The sequence below is a fragment of the Ptychodera flava genome, chromosome 7 (assembly GCF_041260155.1).
Source record: "Ptychodera flava strain L36383 chromosome 7, AS_Pfla_20210202, whole genome shotgun sequence".
In the NCBI taxonomy this organism is placed as follows: domain Eukaryota; kingdom Metazoa; phylum Hemichordata; class Enteropneusta; family Ptychoderidae; genus Ptychodera; species Ptychodera flava.
In genome coordinates, this window is record NC_091934.1 from 37,740,636 (window position 1) to 37,756,354 (window position 15,719).

Genomic DNA, 15,719 nt, shown 5'->3' on the forward strand with positions numbered 1-15,719 from the left:
TATTAGCTGTGCTTTTATGGTTTCAATGTTACACAAGAAAGGTCCTCTCAGACACTGTACACATCAGATTTGGTAAAAAAGCTCTCTATGGCTCCTCAGTAGATTTAATTGGATGGTTGGCAAGTCTTAACACCCATCAAAGTTTTTGATTCACTGCTTTTTCCTCTTTGATATTAATGATTGACATCCATTTCTGTACAACAGTTCAGGACATCTGGTTAAGCAGAGAAAGTGTGAAATACATTCACAGCTCATTCAAAATACAGCTCATTCAAAATGTACTGTATTTAAACTTTAAGATTGACACTTTGAAATTCCTATCTTACAACTGACATGTCAACAATTTCACTAAAACATAGAATGACTATTTAAAATATAAATATATGTAAAATGTAAAATATATATATATATATATATATATATATATATATATATATATATATATAATTTATGTCCATCTTTTGTTTTACCTTTGTCGCGCCCGGGGGGGTCACCCTGTTTTAGAAATTTGGAATAGGGGGGTCACCCTGTTTTCAAAATTTGGAATAGGGGGTCAGCCACTTTTTGACGTCGGCAAAAAATAATCCACCGGGCCCCCCCCCCCAGGCCGAAGAAACTGACCAGTCCCTTAGAGGAGAGATTTTAAAAACAAACGGCCAGTACACAGGCGCCCCTTAGCTGGTTAGTCTGCTAAATAGATAGATTTTTGGCTCGATCTATCGATCCCGTAGTCGATATGCCCGCCATTGTAACCTAAATACTCACTTGGTTACAGTGGCGGGCATATTGACCACGGGATCGATAGATCGAGCCGAAAATCGAACTATTTAGCAGACTACCAAGCTAAGGAGCGCCTGTGGGCCAGTGGTAGTCTTTGGAGGAAAGATTTTTTAAACAAACATCATTTTCGTATTCGTATTCGTATTCGTTTTCGTATTAACTTCTATCACAACAACCAACTTCAACATTCTGTTGACATCATTAGTATCGATAATGGAAATTTAGCTGACCCGCCAAATTTGACGAGTTGTAAAGGTAATTTTCTTGATATCTCTGTGAAAGTGATGATCGTCATAACGACAGTGAATGCAGGGCTCAACGTTAACATTTTCTGTTGATCGCATGCCCCAAGTCGAAATTTTAGGGGCAAACCTTGGACCTTGAAAATATTAGAGGCTTTTGTAGTGTCACGAAAACCTTAAAAATTATATATATGACATGCTATGTTTAGACTGCTGTCGCAAAAGAAATATCATCTCATATGATGTGGGAAAGCGTCATAAAAGAAAACGAGATGAATAAAATGGTATCATAGGCCTATGTCCCGATCGGTACATTTGTTTCCCTAATAAAGATTAAATTAATGTGTAAGCTGTTGTCAGAGTTTTTATTTGAGTACGGCCCATCTCTTTTTCTTTCCTTGCGTTTGCGTCAACTGTCATTGCCAGAACATGTTACTTGATCAACTTGCGTTATGATAAGATACATCAGAATGCATGGAAATTAATTTGTATCGCGAAATATCGAGAAATACCTGTATTCTATAATAAATAGACTTCAGCTAGTCTTGTAGCTGTCGCGACTGGCTCGATCGGTTTCCGTCATTTGTTACTGTGCGATCCAGTTTTAGCCTTACGTAGTTTGCCCCGCTCTACAACTCCGTTCTGTAGGTCACTCCAAAAACTTTCAGCAGTACTATTTTGGGGGACCCATTAAGCCGCTAGCCGTAGATAGCTACTTTTTTCAACAAAAACTCTGAATAGAAATGCAGCAACTATCAACTTTCGATAGATATTTTGTAGGCAAGAGAATAAAACTCAAACGTATATGCGCATTAAATCCCAGTGTTTGTCGATCGCCGGAGTCGAACGCAAAGATACGTCTGTTCACAGTCCCTCCACCCACGTAGGGACGGTGGTCTGTTCTATTTTTGTACATCCATGGTCTGTTCTACATAATTGCAGTCGCTACCCGGCAGATTTGCCATGATATTTCAACAAAGTTGCTTGCTATTTAGATTTAGCTGAAAACGAAAACCTTTATAAAACAGGCATATCCAGTCCAAGCTTGATGAAATCGATGCTTTGATCTGCTTTCCAAAGGACGATTTCCGGAAATGGTCTAGCCGGTCACATGTCACTAACGCGAACTCAATATTCATTACGCACGTGAACGCATGAAACATGTTGCAGTTACCGGTTGATGGACTTGTTTTCCCTATATTTTAATGACATTTTATGCTGGGATTATATGATTGGTTCAATTGAAAGTGATGTGACAGCACAAAACTGCCTCTGATACTTGATTGGATTGTAGTAAAATTGATCATTAAATTCATGGGATATTTTGACAGATCATTCAAGATAACATCAGCAGACACATTGGCAGTGCTGTGCAGTGGAGAGAACGCGCTCAAACCTCTGAGTAACTCCGCTCAACGGCTCTGCTTATTCAATGCGTATTTTGGGGTCGCGGCCTTTCGGGACAATGCTTTGTGAACACTGAGCGAATACATGTTGAATTTGATCACGTATGGAGAAATGTCTTGAAAAAATTTCAGTCGCAATCTCATAAAATTTGGTCGCCTATGCGACTGAAAATGGTCGCTACTTTGAGCCCTGATTGAATGTAATACATGAATTATCGGTCGGTCCGGTTTTATGTTATTATTGCTCACATTTTTACTCTGAAAGATAAACTACCTATTGTGATTGATTTCTGTTACTTTCTCCCCTGTAGCAGCACGTACAACTTTGTCGTAACTTGCAATTTCGTAATTTTTGCCTTACCGCACACTGAGTGTGTTGTTGAGCGATAGAGTTTTGTAAAGTATTGTATTGTATTTAAATAATAACACATGAGAGCGAGGGCAATATTACGATTTATTGCCTGCCCAAGGGATGGTGGTCATGATCGAAATATGGATGATGCCCGAGCCGTAGGCGAGGGCATCATCAGTATTTCGATCATGACCACCAGCCCGAGGGCAGGCAAAAAATCGTGATATTGCCCTCGCTCTCATGTGTTATTATTTTTATTACACCGAACAAGCAAACATGCAAAAAAAAAACCAAAAACACAAAGACTTCTTCGAGTACAGTTCGCCTGAGTCCGGACTTCAGCGTAAAATGTTGTCAGTGCCGACTCCAGGGTTCCCGCAAAAGTTTGCCGATCTCCTCGGTGGCGTATCCAAATTTGTTGCTTGCATAGTCGCTGAACACAGAAATTGCATTCATTGTTGCCATTTTTGTTCGTTTGCTGTTTACTTGCATCTAAATATCGTCTAACTGTGCGGGTGACAGCTCTGCATGACGTTTCGCAGCCATAAGTTGCCGACTGCAAAGTACAACAAGCGAACGATAATTTGTTTTGCGCAGAAAGGATGCGCAGTAAGTAAAATGACGTCATCCATGTAATTTCAAATGCAGAGGGCATCATCAAGTTCGCAGAGGGCATCATCACATTCGCAGAGGGCATCATCACGTTCTTTTACATGTCACGTGAGTCGTGTTTAACCAATGGCAGTGCACGCTGAATGAGTGAGGTGTAATAAAGCTGTGATATCGCAGCGGTACTTGTGGCGTGTATCTAACGCGCTCGGGTCATTGAGGACTGTGGCGATGACCTCAATGACCCGAGCGCGTTCGATACACGCCATAAGTACCGCTGCGATATCACAGCTATGTATTGTATTGTTATTATAATTTATTTCAGGTCTACGTAGAGCCATATCAAAATCAAGTAAAATACTTGCAATACAAATTGCAAATGGACATGATTATTCTAAAGTGAGTCCAAAAGGATGACCGGATATAACAATTTTCAGTTAGATGGTTGTCCTGGACAAGTCCCCCGTTCATCATAGCTTTCAACAGTCATCCGTTTTGCAGCTCCTCACAAAAATCTGCCCTCCCCGCAAAATAATGGGGCAGCTCCTTTGCACAACAGCTGCCTTACCATCGTCCGCTCTCACGAGTCCCATTAGGCCTACTTGGCACTAGCTGTGATATTGCAGCGGTACTTGTGGCGTATATCGAACGCGATCGGGTCATTGGGGTCATTGCCACGATGACCCCAATGACCCGATCGCGTTCGATATACGCCACAAGTACCCCTGCGATATCACAGCTAACTTGGCACTAACTACCTGATTTCGCGGTTCATCCAGCTGCCCGGTCAAGAGACATTGGCAAGCGAAGATGCTGCCTTACCAGATCCCAACCGATTTTAAGTAATTTTTTCAAATAAAATGAGGTAAACAAAATTCTTTAAAATCTACAAATGCAAATTTATGTAAATTTAACAAAATTTGGCAGATGAAATTACGAATCAAATTATCACAATATTTAAACCTTAGTAAATATCGTATATTGCACGTTTCATACCTGAAACCTGGACTAAAAATACCAATTTCTGTCAGTGACTTCAATACGAATACGAATACGAATACGAAAACGAATACGAAAACGAATACGAAAATAACTTCAGCATCGTAGAATAACGGTACGTGATATTACTGTACATGTCGGCTAGCTTAACCGAGTGGTTGTAGCTGCAGGGCTTGGGCTAGATGAACACTCGTAGTCCACTGCTGCACAGAAGTGAAGCCAAGGCAAGTAAGCTTTTCACCGCCCGATTTCATAAATTAGCGAAATTCACGAACTCTGAGCGTTTCCGGTGATAAAAACTGGTCAACGGTCAGATGTTTGCATATAAACAATCGATTGACTAGCCTCTTCTGCCTAAAATCATACCTTACCCTATGCTACTGGCGAGAAATCATCCTGAAATCAGTTGGCCACACCAACCCAGCGCCGGCCATTTTGAATATATCCATGCAATGTACGCGTCCAATGAGAGAAGGGCAATTGAAAGACAATACGTCATCTGCCAAGGGTTGTATGCACAGGCGCGTACTTTGCATGCAGATTTCAGTGATTTGCTGTGCATATCAGTTTTATTCTGAGAGCATGTTGAAATACTCAGAATATGTTGTGCAAACACCGACTGTATATGTGATTCACTATGTCATTGTTGAGAAATATAGTGTTGAATTTAATAACCAGTATCTGAATCAGTGTATCTTGTCTGAGATATTTCTTGTTAGCCTAAAAGGGGAAAAGATTATTTTGCCTTGTCTGCATCCCGGCAAAAAGGTCTGAGGGACCGCGTTTTCCTTTGGCCGAAAAAAATTTTAAAAAGTTTCGCTCGCCGCTCCTGAACCTTGGTCCAAAAATCCGATGAACAAGATTTTTTTTTTCTTTTTGCCTTAATGTATTTCTTACCCTGCATTCGATGGTGTGTGTTCCCGATGCCGTATCACGCCGGGAAAAAAACAGCATCGTGCGCAGGGCTAATGTATTTCAAGCACGAAATCAAGACTACATCAGTCAACATAGTTGCAAAATTTAATGCTACAGTGTACATTATGACAAACACGTAATCATGTTTTAATTTTCATCAATCACCAACATACCTTGAATAAAGTGTTCACATTGGTCGTACGGGTCTCAGCAGAACTGTGGTCGCAGCAAACCGCCTCCCTTTGCGTGAAAACAAGGTGGTGGAATATTATTTTCAAAGTGGTTTTTAATTAGCCCACAAAGCTAAAGAATAGCAGGATCTGGAAAATCTTGTCCCAAATCGAGCAAACCTTGATGATGAATGTCATCCGGTAAAAGTTATTGTTGCGTCATACCCACAGGTTGTGAGGACAACGTTTGGGGAAGACATTGCAATAAGAAGTGCGACTGTGTCCATTCCGACATGTGTACACAATCTGGTGGATGTCAGTGTGAGAGAGGCTGGACAGGAGCTAAATGCGACAGGGGTAATTAAATTGTGACATTTCCGAAGATTGCATCCAAATATATGTTGCCCTGACACATCAATTCAGTTAAACAGGAACCTGTTTATCGAGTAAAAGTTTTTCTAGAGGCATTTGAGTTGCTTTCTTTTTCAAATATAGTGCATAAACAGCATGATGCAGTTCAGAATACCTTGCGTGATTGTTCATGACCCGGAATGTGTCACATTTACAATAATCATTGTACCTTCATGAGTTGAAATGACCCCTTTGCAGATCACAATCTTAGGGCCTACGCTTTGGATTAATAGCACTGTTTCCTCTCCATTTTACTGTTTTACTGTTGATTCATAGCATACCATCAAGTTGACTTTTATGAACTGTGAATAAATGAATTCATAGGAAGACTAAATATATGTTAGACTTGCTACAAATCTGTTCGCATATACATGAGAGAAACGAATAAGGTGAAATGATCGCGAAATTGAAGCTATATACTTTGGAATACTGTCGCGTAGATCGTGGGTGAACGTGGCATCCAGTAACTGTCGCATGTTGCTTGCGTCAAAGGAAAGCTAGAGTTTGTCTATAAAGAAGTGTAAATGCGTCACATGTTCCTGTGAATCTGGGATTTATGTCAGAATAAAGCCGCCTGGCCTGCATCGATTTAATATCAGGACGGATGAACCAAACAGCCGGAGATATTGTTGCTTTAATGAAATGCATGTCATGGCGTTGTTTACGTCCAACGTAAAGTCTTTTCACATATTCTGGATAGCTTTATTTTTTCAAGGCTTCTAGCAAATTGCACAAACTACAGCCATCCTAGTGTAGCCAACTTGTCGTGTTTTAAGTACTGACGATGATATCTTTCACACGAACAGACATCCTCCAGCCGTTCATTCATAACTGTCCAACTAACATAACAAAGCTGGTTCACGGAGCTGCAAACACCGCAAATGTTACCTGGTTACCAATAAGAGCATCTGATAACGACGGCATAAAAAGTATCCAAGCCACTCACAGATCGGGAGAATTCTTCCCTGTTGGCACCACCGAGGTTACTATATCTGTGTTTGATCATTGGAATAACAGAAACGAGTGTACTTTTACAGTAACGGTCAAAGGTGAGAAGTTTCAATGAATTGTGCCAGTTTAAAATTGCGTTTTCAACCAGGCTCTTTTCTGTGTCCGTCAGACAATGTAAAGCAGATATTTTGTCACGTATACATAGCTTCTTATACTGATATGAATTTGAAAGTAAAATGGTTTATAACATGTTTATATTTCGCTCTAACTGATTGCATATGATCTGTGGCCATTATCTTATTCAAATCCACGTCATTCATTCATTCATGACTGTGCTGAAAGAATTGTGGGATTTTTTGTAACATCGACTACAGGCATATCGAGTAACTCTATCGTTACCGTAATTGGATCGGTCGCTTTCTGCTTTACGCTAATCATGGTTGCTGCTACAATGTCCTGGTGGGGTATCAAGCGTAGAAAATCAAGACATAGAATACACAGATACTTCCGTATCGATGACGATCTCTGGCAAAAGAATCTACCGGTGAGGTTAAATTTCGTGTTGAGAATTACTTCTGACTCTATCGTACGACATTTCTATCCCTATAATCTAGCTCTATGTACATATGCACGTCGATTTATTGTGCAATACAATCCAATATGGTCGCCAGACGGCTATGTTGTTTCCATTTTTCATGTCCGGCTGTAACTGAGACATTTACCCCTGGCTACTTTGCTTCGAATTGGTATAAGGACATCTATGATTATTTTCTGTTTTACAGCTTGACGTGAAAAAAATTAACAAAAGTGACCTGCAGATGTGTGAAATTCTTGGCGAAGGGACATTTGCTAAGGTGTACAAGGCACTCATGACTCTTGTGAATGGAGGAGGCACAATGATGGTGGCCGTAAAGCAAATTAAAGGTTTGGTGATTCCATTGTACTAACAATTTCATTGATTAGTCATCCACTAAGACTGTAATGTCACCTAAAGCCAGGCTGGTCAGAAGTGGCGCTCAAATCGGAGCCCTTAAGATGGCGGTCAGTGACTCTTGGCCGCAGAGAGCGATTTTGTCAATGGGATGAGTGACTTATTCCTATCATTTCCATTTACTAACTTTTTGCAGATTATTTTGCAATTTGGTGAATTGTTTTAGCTGTAAGGACGTTTAAGTCTTAATGTCACGCCATCGTATCCTCTGTATCCTCACATGAACTATTTTTAGGGATTATTTCCTACCCACTAGGGATACCAGAGAAATGGTGCTGCTATTGTCAGCTGAGCACGTTTTGTCAGGTACCCTCCTTACAAACGTCCGTTTACTATCTTTAAGCTTTATTGTCATGGGCAGTTAATACTTATTTATAGCGTCCACAGGCAGAGAAGGCATATATTATAAAGTTTGTGTGCGATGTATGATAGTGTGTGTGCGAACGTGAATGCTTCACGAACTCTACAGCGAGTAGAGAGGGCGCAGTCAGAATTCTAACAACTTTAGCTCGGTTATTGAACCAATCTTTTAGAGATTGGAGATTTGCCGAGCGGTTTTGTCTGTAGCTTTCTCCGCTAGGTGATTGGGTGCCGTGAGTTGTGGGTTCGAGCCCGGTTGAAACCATCGTATTATCTCTACAAAATATATAATAATTATGAAATGCAATTATTATGAAATAAAACTAGATGCCATATAGTGGGCATTTGATCAGCGTTAAGTTTCGTTTCCCTTCTGCAAAACTTGAAAATGCACAAAACGTGTTAAACAGGTTTGAGTTTCCTTTCCTCTCTGCCGTACATGGAAATGTTTCCTTGTGCATTTGTAAATCATCGATGACCCTTTGGAAAGTGCTACAGAGAATATCTGGTTGAGTTGGTTGGAATTTGCTTCTTTTGACTGTATCTAGATGAAGCTGAATATTGGCATCAATTTATCCACGAGGTTCAGCTTCTGCGTAGACTGAAAGGTCACCCGAATGTCATTCAGCTTATTGCTGTCATCCATGATCAAGGTAGGTGTATTTACTGTAGTTTTACATGGATGAATAACCTTACATGTACACACACGTATCTATCTATCTATCTATCTATCTATCTATCTATCTATCTATCTATCTATCTATCTATCTATGTGTTTGGTAGGGTATGTGTATATATATGTATGTATGTGACTTTGTTTAGATGCAAGCATGTAAGTATGCATGCATGGATGGATGTACATATCTAGTCGGACGGACGGTAGGATGGATAGATCGATTGATTGTATTTTTATATCGAACATTTTTGTCTACGTCATGATCACGTGTTGGTGCAGAGGACAAAAGTGACTCTGTATTTAATATAAATATTTGTCATTTCAGGTCTGTGTGGCATCGTAATCGAACTTATGAGTATGGATTTACTTAGTTATCTGAAAGATTGCAAAAATGTGGGGAAAAATAAACCTAATCGGCGGCTTTTGGCTTTCGCTTCACAAATCGCTAAGGCTATTGAACACCTTCATAACCAACAAGTAAGTTTCCTTTCTGTCCGCGTTTAAAAACATCCTTGGTAAAACGTGTAAAGCACACCGACGACTGAGTAAGATGTCTACAGGTGTTCCTTTGTGTACTATGTTCAACAAACGACACATCTAATGCTTTTAATCGTGTTATAGAAATGTAACAGACGTTGAACACAAAATTTTAAATTGGGATTGCATATGCATTTCCATGTAATGAAAATCTCAGTACTTAAAATATACACCTTATGATGAAAGAACGGGAACGCTTGAAAATATTGCTATTATTGTTTGCGGAAAACAAGTAGGCCTACTAGTATATATTTTTTATTTTCCTCCATAAGTATGTTAAAATAGAAAGAAGCAGTCTTGTGAACACTCTATATTGTGTACCATATTCAATGCTACTGTTGACAAATAAATTGTAATCCTGATTAAAATTAAGCTGTCAACAACATTTGACGATGCATTCATATACTAGTAGGCTGTTTTGACGAGTTGGACACAAGGCACGTTAGACCACAGGCGACCCAATAGGTTCTGAGTTTTTCACACTGTTTTCTCTATCATTTTCTCTTCTTTCTTCATGCTCTGAATGATCGGAATAAATAAAATAAATGGTTTATATAACCTAACCTAGCCTCTGTGACTCTTTATTTATTTTACACTCCATTACAAGGGCGTATATCTCTCATACACACATGCTGTAATTAATTAGTCAACACAACTAATTATGCTAATCCGTGGACTTATCAGGGATTTTACGGGTTGGTCAACATCGCGAAAGATAGGAATGGTTACTAAAACTCCTTTTTCATTAACATCACTATCTTTCCGATGTTGACCAACCTCTGATAAGTCCACGGATTAGCATAATTAGTTGTGTTGACTAATTAATTACAGCATGTGTGTATGAGAGATATACGTCCTTGTAATGGAGTGTAAAATAAATAAAGAGTCACAGAGGCTAGGTTAGGTTATATAAACCATTTATTTTATTTATTCCGATCATTCAGAGCATGAAGAAAGAAGAGAAAATGATAGAGAAAACAGTGTGAAAAACTCAGAACCTATTGGGTCGCCTGTGGTTAGACATGAGTCGACAATGAAACTGTATTTTATAAACATAAACTCCACGAAATATACCACAGAATACAACAGGTCGTGGAGTTCCAATACTGTATGTGGAGATTGACTATTAAAACACCCTTATCTATATGTCTTCCCGAAGGTTGTTCACCGGGATATTGCCGCCAGGAATATGTTGATCTCGTCTGACAACGTCAAAATTGCTGATTTTGGTCTTTCAAGAGATGTGTATCAAAAGGGACAGTACCAAAGGCATCCAACGGTATAAAAGAGAGAATGATGCTGTGGCGTGGTAATAATGGGGTGTGTGTGGGGGGGGGGGGGAGAGAGAGAGAGAGAGAGAGAGAGAGAGAGAGAGAGAGAGAGAGAGAGAGAGAGAGAGAATTAGGATGATGATGATGATGATGATGATGATGATTATTTCTAATAATGAAGTCTATCATTAGAATTCTTCATGCCTGCTCATTTATGATGTGCTGGTTTTGTTTGCGCGTGTTTTCATCCCATTTTTCCTTCCTTACCATACAGAGAGGGATGTTTGTACCCATTCGTTGGATTGCCCCAGAGTCACTAGCAACTGGAGTCTATACCTATAAATCTGACATGTAAGTATTACGATGTTGACAGAAGAGAGATTTGTGGACCAAATTTACTTTCTTCCAAGTTTGTATCTTTTCTGCCAAACACCACCGATGTTTTATTGCGCAGACATAAATTTATGCATCCAAAAATAATCATAAGAAACTGTCATTTTTGGGCTGAAAGGCTTTGTTTTGAAAACGTTGACAGCGAAAAAACCCATTCTTGTTAGTATGCGTATTTCTTTAATGATACACGATTTAAGTTAACAGTTTCTCATATTTCCAATTTCAGCTAGTAGCCACATGTAATACATGTACGTGTATCTTTTATTTTGAATTGTGTGTAATGTTTTTTTTTTCATTCATACGTGATCGGGAGTCCATTTACATTCTGTTTGAGATAGGATGTCTTCGTCAGCTTGTTTTATACTGTACTACTAGATCTAAATTTTGATGTAATTTTATATTTTGTCCTAATATGTAAAATTACATTTTATGTCACTCCAAAATCATGTTCAAATAATTAGAGTTCTACTCATGAACACAAGCAGTGTGCATGCACAATATTTAGATATTATTCCCTAATATTTTTCTTCGTTCAGCGAAGGAAAATACGAGTGACGTAATGACCGTGTCACCACGAGTCGAAGACGAGTGGTGACACGGTCATTACGTCACGAGTATTTTCCGAGCTGAACGAAGAAAAATATTAGGGAATAATATACTTATCACATGCACAGGCCAAGAATTCGTTATTTTTTGCAAAATAAAATGTTTTCCATGACGATTCCGCGTTTAAACTTTTGAACTACTTTAGGAATAAATATCAGTACGCCGTGCACAAGTTGTCAATCATTTCCAGTCGTCCGTCGTATGCGTTAGCGCTCACGTTCGTTCGTGTGTGGAGCAAATGACAGCTCTCGGTCAACACGTAGGCTACCTTCCGCAAAGTTATACTCTTTTTCAAAGATAGCATAGTCCTAGAAATTTATCACACACGAAGGTACGCTATTTTTCGGGAACAAATATCGACTGAATCTCGACGGCGCGAACACTGTAAATGTCGCGCCTGATCCTGTTTGCAATGCGTACGGAACCCGCGGTATACGCGACCAGCTTCGAGTTCGTTGTTTCCGCAAATTATTCACGTAATTCCTTCGGAATATACAGGTGGTACACTCTTGTGTTTACATTGTTCGGATTAGTAATGTCGTAGTCTGTGAAAATATCGATTTCATTGCATGACTTTTGATCGTGGGAGAAACATCGGCCGCCATGTTGTTTGTTTACATATTTACGAGCACACCAAAGATCGACAAAAAAAAGGTCCGACGCACCAAAATTGATGACATAGACGCGGGTTGTCGTGACGTAGAACGACCAGAGAATAAATCCCGTATTTTTTGTTCGGGGACGACAAACTTGGCTTGTGCATGTGATAACTACTGTTATTATACACCTGCGTCTGTAACCTGTAGAGTTTCGTGATAAAGTAATTTTCGGTATCAGAGGGCGCGGAGTCCAATAACTTTAGGTGCGGACGTGTTATTGGACTCTATTGACTTTTGACCTCGTGAGACCTTTACGTCAACACTAGGGGAAAAATATAATAATACATTGTTCACAAAACATGTACATCTTAACATTCAGGATTTCATACCGTAAATAATGGTCGGTCCAACACCTATGAATTGGAGTGAAATTATGCTAATAACACTGCACTGCATGCTGCGTTGCGCGGGTTGATGTTTCGTTCTGGGCGCTGAAAGCAATCCCAGTCTGCTCGCGATCGCTCAGTGCAATGCGCGACGAGCATCCTAAAACGCTTTAATGTTGCCTTTTCTGGTAAAATTTGACCAAAAAGGTGTATAATAACGTGTCTATTCACAAAATACTGGGATTTATGTCAGAGTACATAGTAATAAGATTACATTTTTTACAAAACATGTACATCTAAACATTCAGGATTGACGCCACAGTACCCTTCTCGGACAATACCTCCGCCACGGGATGTACCCGGACATAAATTCGAACTCTCAATTTTTTACAATATTTATTTTGCCTACCTCTGGGGGGACTCATTTTGACTCGGAACCTTACGGAGAAAATAAAGTTTTCGCTGGCGAAGTTTTGTGAAAATCGGGAATTTTATTTTTCCCTGTGGAGATAGTACTGGGGAAGATGGCCAGTTTGAATTTTAGATATAGGTAAATATTGATAATTTGTTTCTCTAGTACCCAAATTTACATGGTGTCACCCGAATTTTATTCTTGATTTTGAAAGAGAATGGTCGAAATATTACTTGAGCAAAGTTTGAGCAAAAGGTTAAAGTCTTTCATTTACGAGGCGCGAACTCAATTAAGGAAGGATAGGAAATAAGATGCGATTGCTTTCAGGAACAAAAACATCGAAAATGGTATAAACAGTTGCAGCTTTTGTCTCTTTAACTAAAGCCTGTGACTCCGAATCGTTTTCGGATCTTTAGAATGGACATCTTGAATTCCTTGTAGGGCTAGTTGCAGTTATGCCAAACGGTCATAATTACATGGTTGGCTAAAAGTATATTATTCTAAACAATCATGCACAAGTCGAGTACAATTATTCTAACATTCTCTCTGTTACTCAACAGCTTATATGGTCGTTTTGTTTACGATGTACACGGTGTTAAGGCATGGGTCACTTTGCAAATATACCTGAATTAAACAAACTTGTATTATTTCAAGAGATATGGTCAGATTTGACTGTAATTTAGTCAAATTGTTCATTTTGTTACGTTTTTACAGATAGAATAGGAGAAATGTTTACACATATGGTCAAGTGACCGAAAATAGAAATTTTCCTGCCAATAATCATACATTTAACTTCTAAACTCAATTTTTTGTTTTACTGCATATTCAGAAGAGTAATTATTACTCAACATAAGATTCTATACCCTAAAATTATTTGACATAACGAATTAATGTTTGAAAAGATCTATGAAATGTAAAAATAGCTGGAGTTTTAGGGTTTTGAAGGAAAACATTGTTAAAATTTAATAATTTTTAATTAATCAGTGTTTGTTACACGAGAGTTAAAGCTATTTTGTATCTTAATAACATTTGAGTTTGAATGAATTTTCGTCCAGTAGTTGAAATATCCTATTTTTCCCTACGTGATTTTGACGAGAAAATATAATCTCTTAGTCACGTAACTTGGTTGACATTTCAAAATATGCCGAAATGTCGTTCCTTCTTTCTAAGAAATGTATGATTGTCAAGTTTCAAGTTGTTTTGATCAGAGCTTCAAATAACGTGATCCTCAGCAACACTTAAATGTTAAACGTCTCAGACCCAGGTCTGAACATACATGCGTGCCTTCAGTCACTTTCTTGTGAACGATGTTCAGTATACAAAAATCCGAGTTCATGGACAAAATGTTCTTAGATTTTACAGACTCACTTCTTGCTTCTACAGATGGGCCTATGGAGTGTTGTTATGGGAGATGGCAACACTAGGTATGTATTTCATGAAATGCAAGATAGAATGTGCCCCGGTTCAGGTTTTCAGAGATTTAAATTTTTCCAATGCTTTTCTGGTGCGCTACTGTGCGGATTTATTCTGCAACTTCAGAGTAAATGAAGTCTTTAGTGCTCTTTTGTGAAAATGGATACTTCTTAGGGGCAATTTCCCTTTCTGCTGTCCAAGAGTTATTAAACTTGATCTGACAAATAGCTCTTTGATCTGTCACAATATGCAGTGTTACTCGTCCTGTTAACATCGCCAAAACAAATTTTGGGTGATTTTGCAATTTCAAGGATAGTATGCCGTTCTTTCTATTTCAAATAACACGTCGCTCTAAAACCACTGAATGGTATTCTTATCGGCCGCTCACGAACCCACACCTCTTATACATGTCTGTCTAGTTGTAAGGGTTTCCGTTGTGTTTAAAAAATTGATGCGTGCAATTCAACCCTCTTAGGTGATATTCCCTATCCCGAGTTTCAACCGCTGGACCCCGACTTTTTAAGTAGAAAACTATGCGAGGGATATCGAATGCCCAAGCCTGCCCGCTGCACAGACGACATCTACGGTATGATGCGACACTGCTGGAGAAACAGCCCTGATGAAAGGCCAACGGCAACTGGTCTGGTGAACAACATTTCTGGACTTGAAATCTGTAACAAGGTAAACCTAAAGACATAGCAAGAAACTAAATAGACGACATCAAAATCAATGTTGCCATCGTCTCGGCTCACTAGCCGTTCAAAACTTGACATTGTCAAGACTTTGGATATGATGCAATAAATAAAAGAGACGATATACGTGTAACTTTTGATAATATTTTTACTATTTCTGTTCTGCACAACATATTTACTTATTCTTCTCCAAGAGAAACGACTTAGAAAAACTTACTTCCGGACGAAAAATGATAAAAACTTTTTATCAAATTAAAAATAACGGCAAATGCCCCTCTAAAATATCATGGTCAAGCAAATTTCTTGTGGTGAATATCAAGTGGGTTAGTTCTTGGCAAGAATTTAAATATTACGAGATGTTGCTGTCACACCATGCAACATATGTGGTGGCTGTACATCTGAAAGACTCTGATCAAAATTTCTGGTTATTTGCCTGGGAAAGTCGGAGCATTGCAAGGGATTCAAAATGGGACTGTGTAGTTTGGTGAACGAATCTTTTAGGTAATTTCTTGTGTCATTGATGGACAATCTGGTACGTGGCGGTATCT

General features: G+C 39.0%; 1 protein-coding gene across 2 annotated transcripts in view; it reads left to right on the forward strand.

Annotated features, from left to right (window-relative positions):
* LOC139137471 (uncharacterized) overlaps positions 1-15,719 on the forward strand; it is a 144,654-nt gene that overhangs the window by 125,212 nt on the left and 3,723 nt on the right. For both annotated transcript variants that reach the window (XM_070705591.1, XM_070705590.1), the window contains exons 13-22: positions 5,705-5,830; positions 6,691-6,933; positions 7,210-7,379; positions 7,618-7,759; positions 8,735-8,839; positions 9,188-9,339; positions 10,559-10,678; positions 10,945-11,021; positions 14,450-14,490; positions 14,955-15,160. In XM_070705591.1, coding sequence (XP_070561692.1) covers positions 5,705-5,830; positions 6,691-6,933; positions 7,210-7,379; positions 7,618-7,759; positions 8,735-8,839; positions 9,188-9,339; positions 10,559-10,678; positions 10,945-11,021; positions 14,450-14,490; positions 14,955-15,160 — 1,382 coding nt within the window. The remainder of the gene's footprint in view (positions 1-5,704; positions 5,831-6,690; positions 6,934-7,209; positions 7,380-7,617; positions 7,760-8,734; positions 8,840-9,187; positions 9,340-10,558; positions 10,679-10,944; positions 11,022-14,449; positions 14,491-14,954; positions 15,161-15,719) is intronic.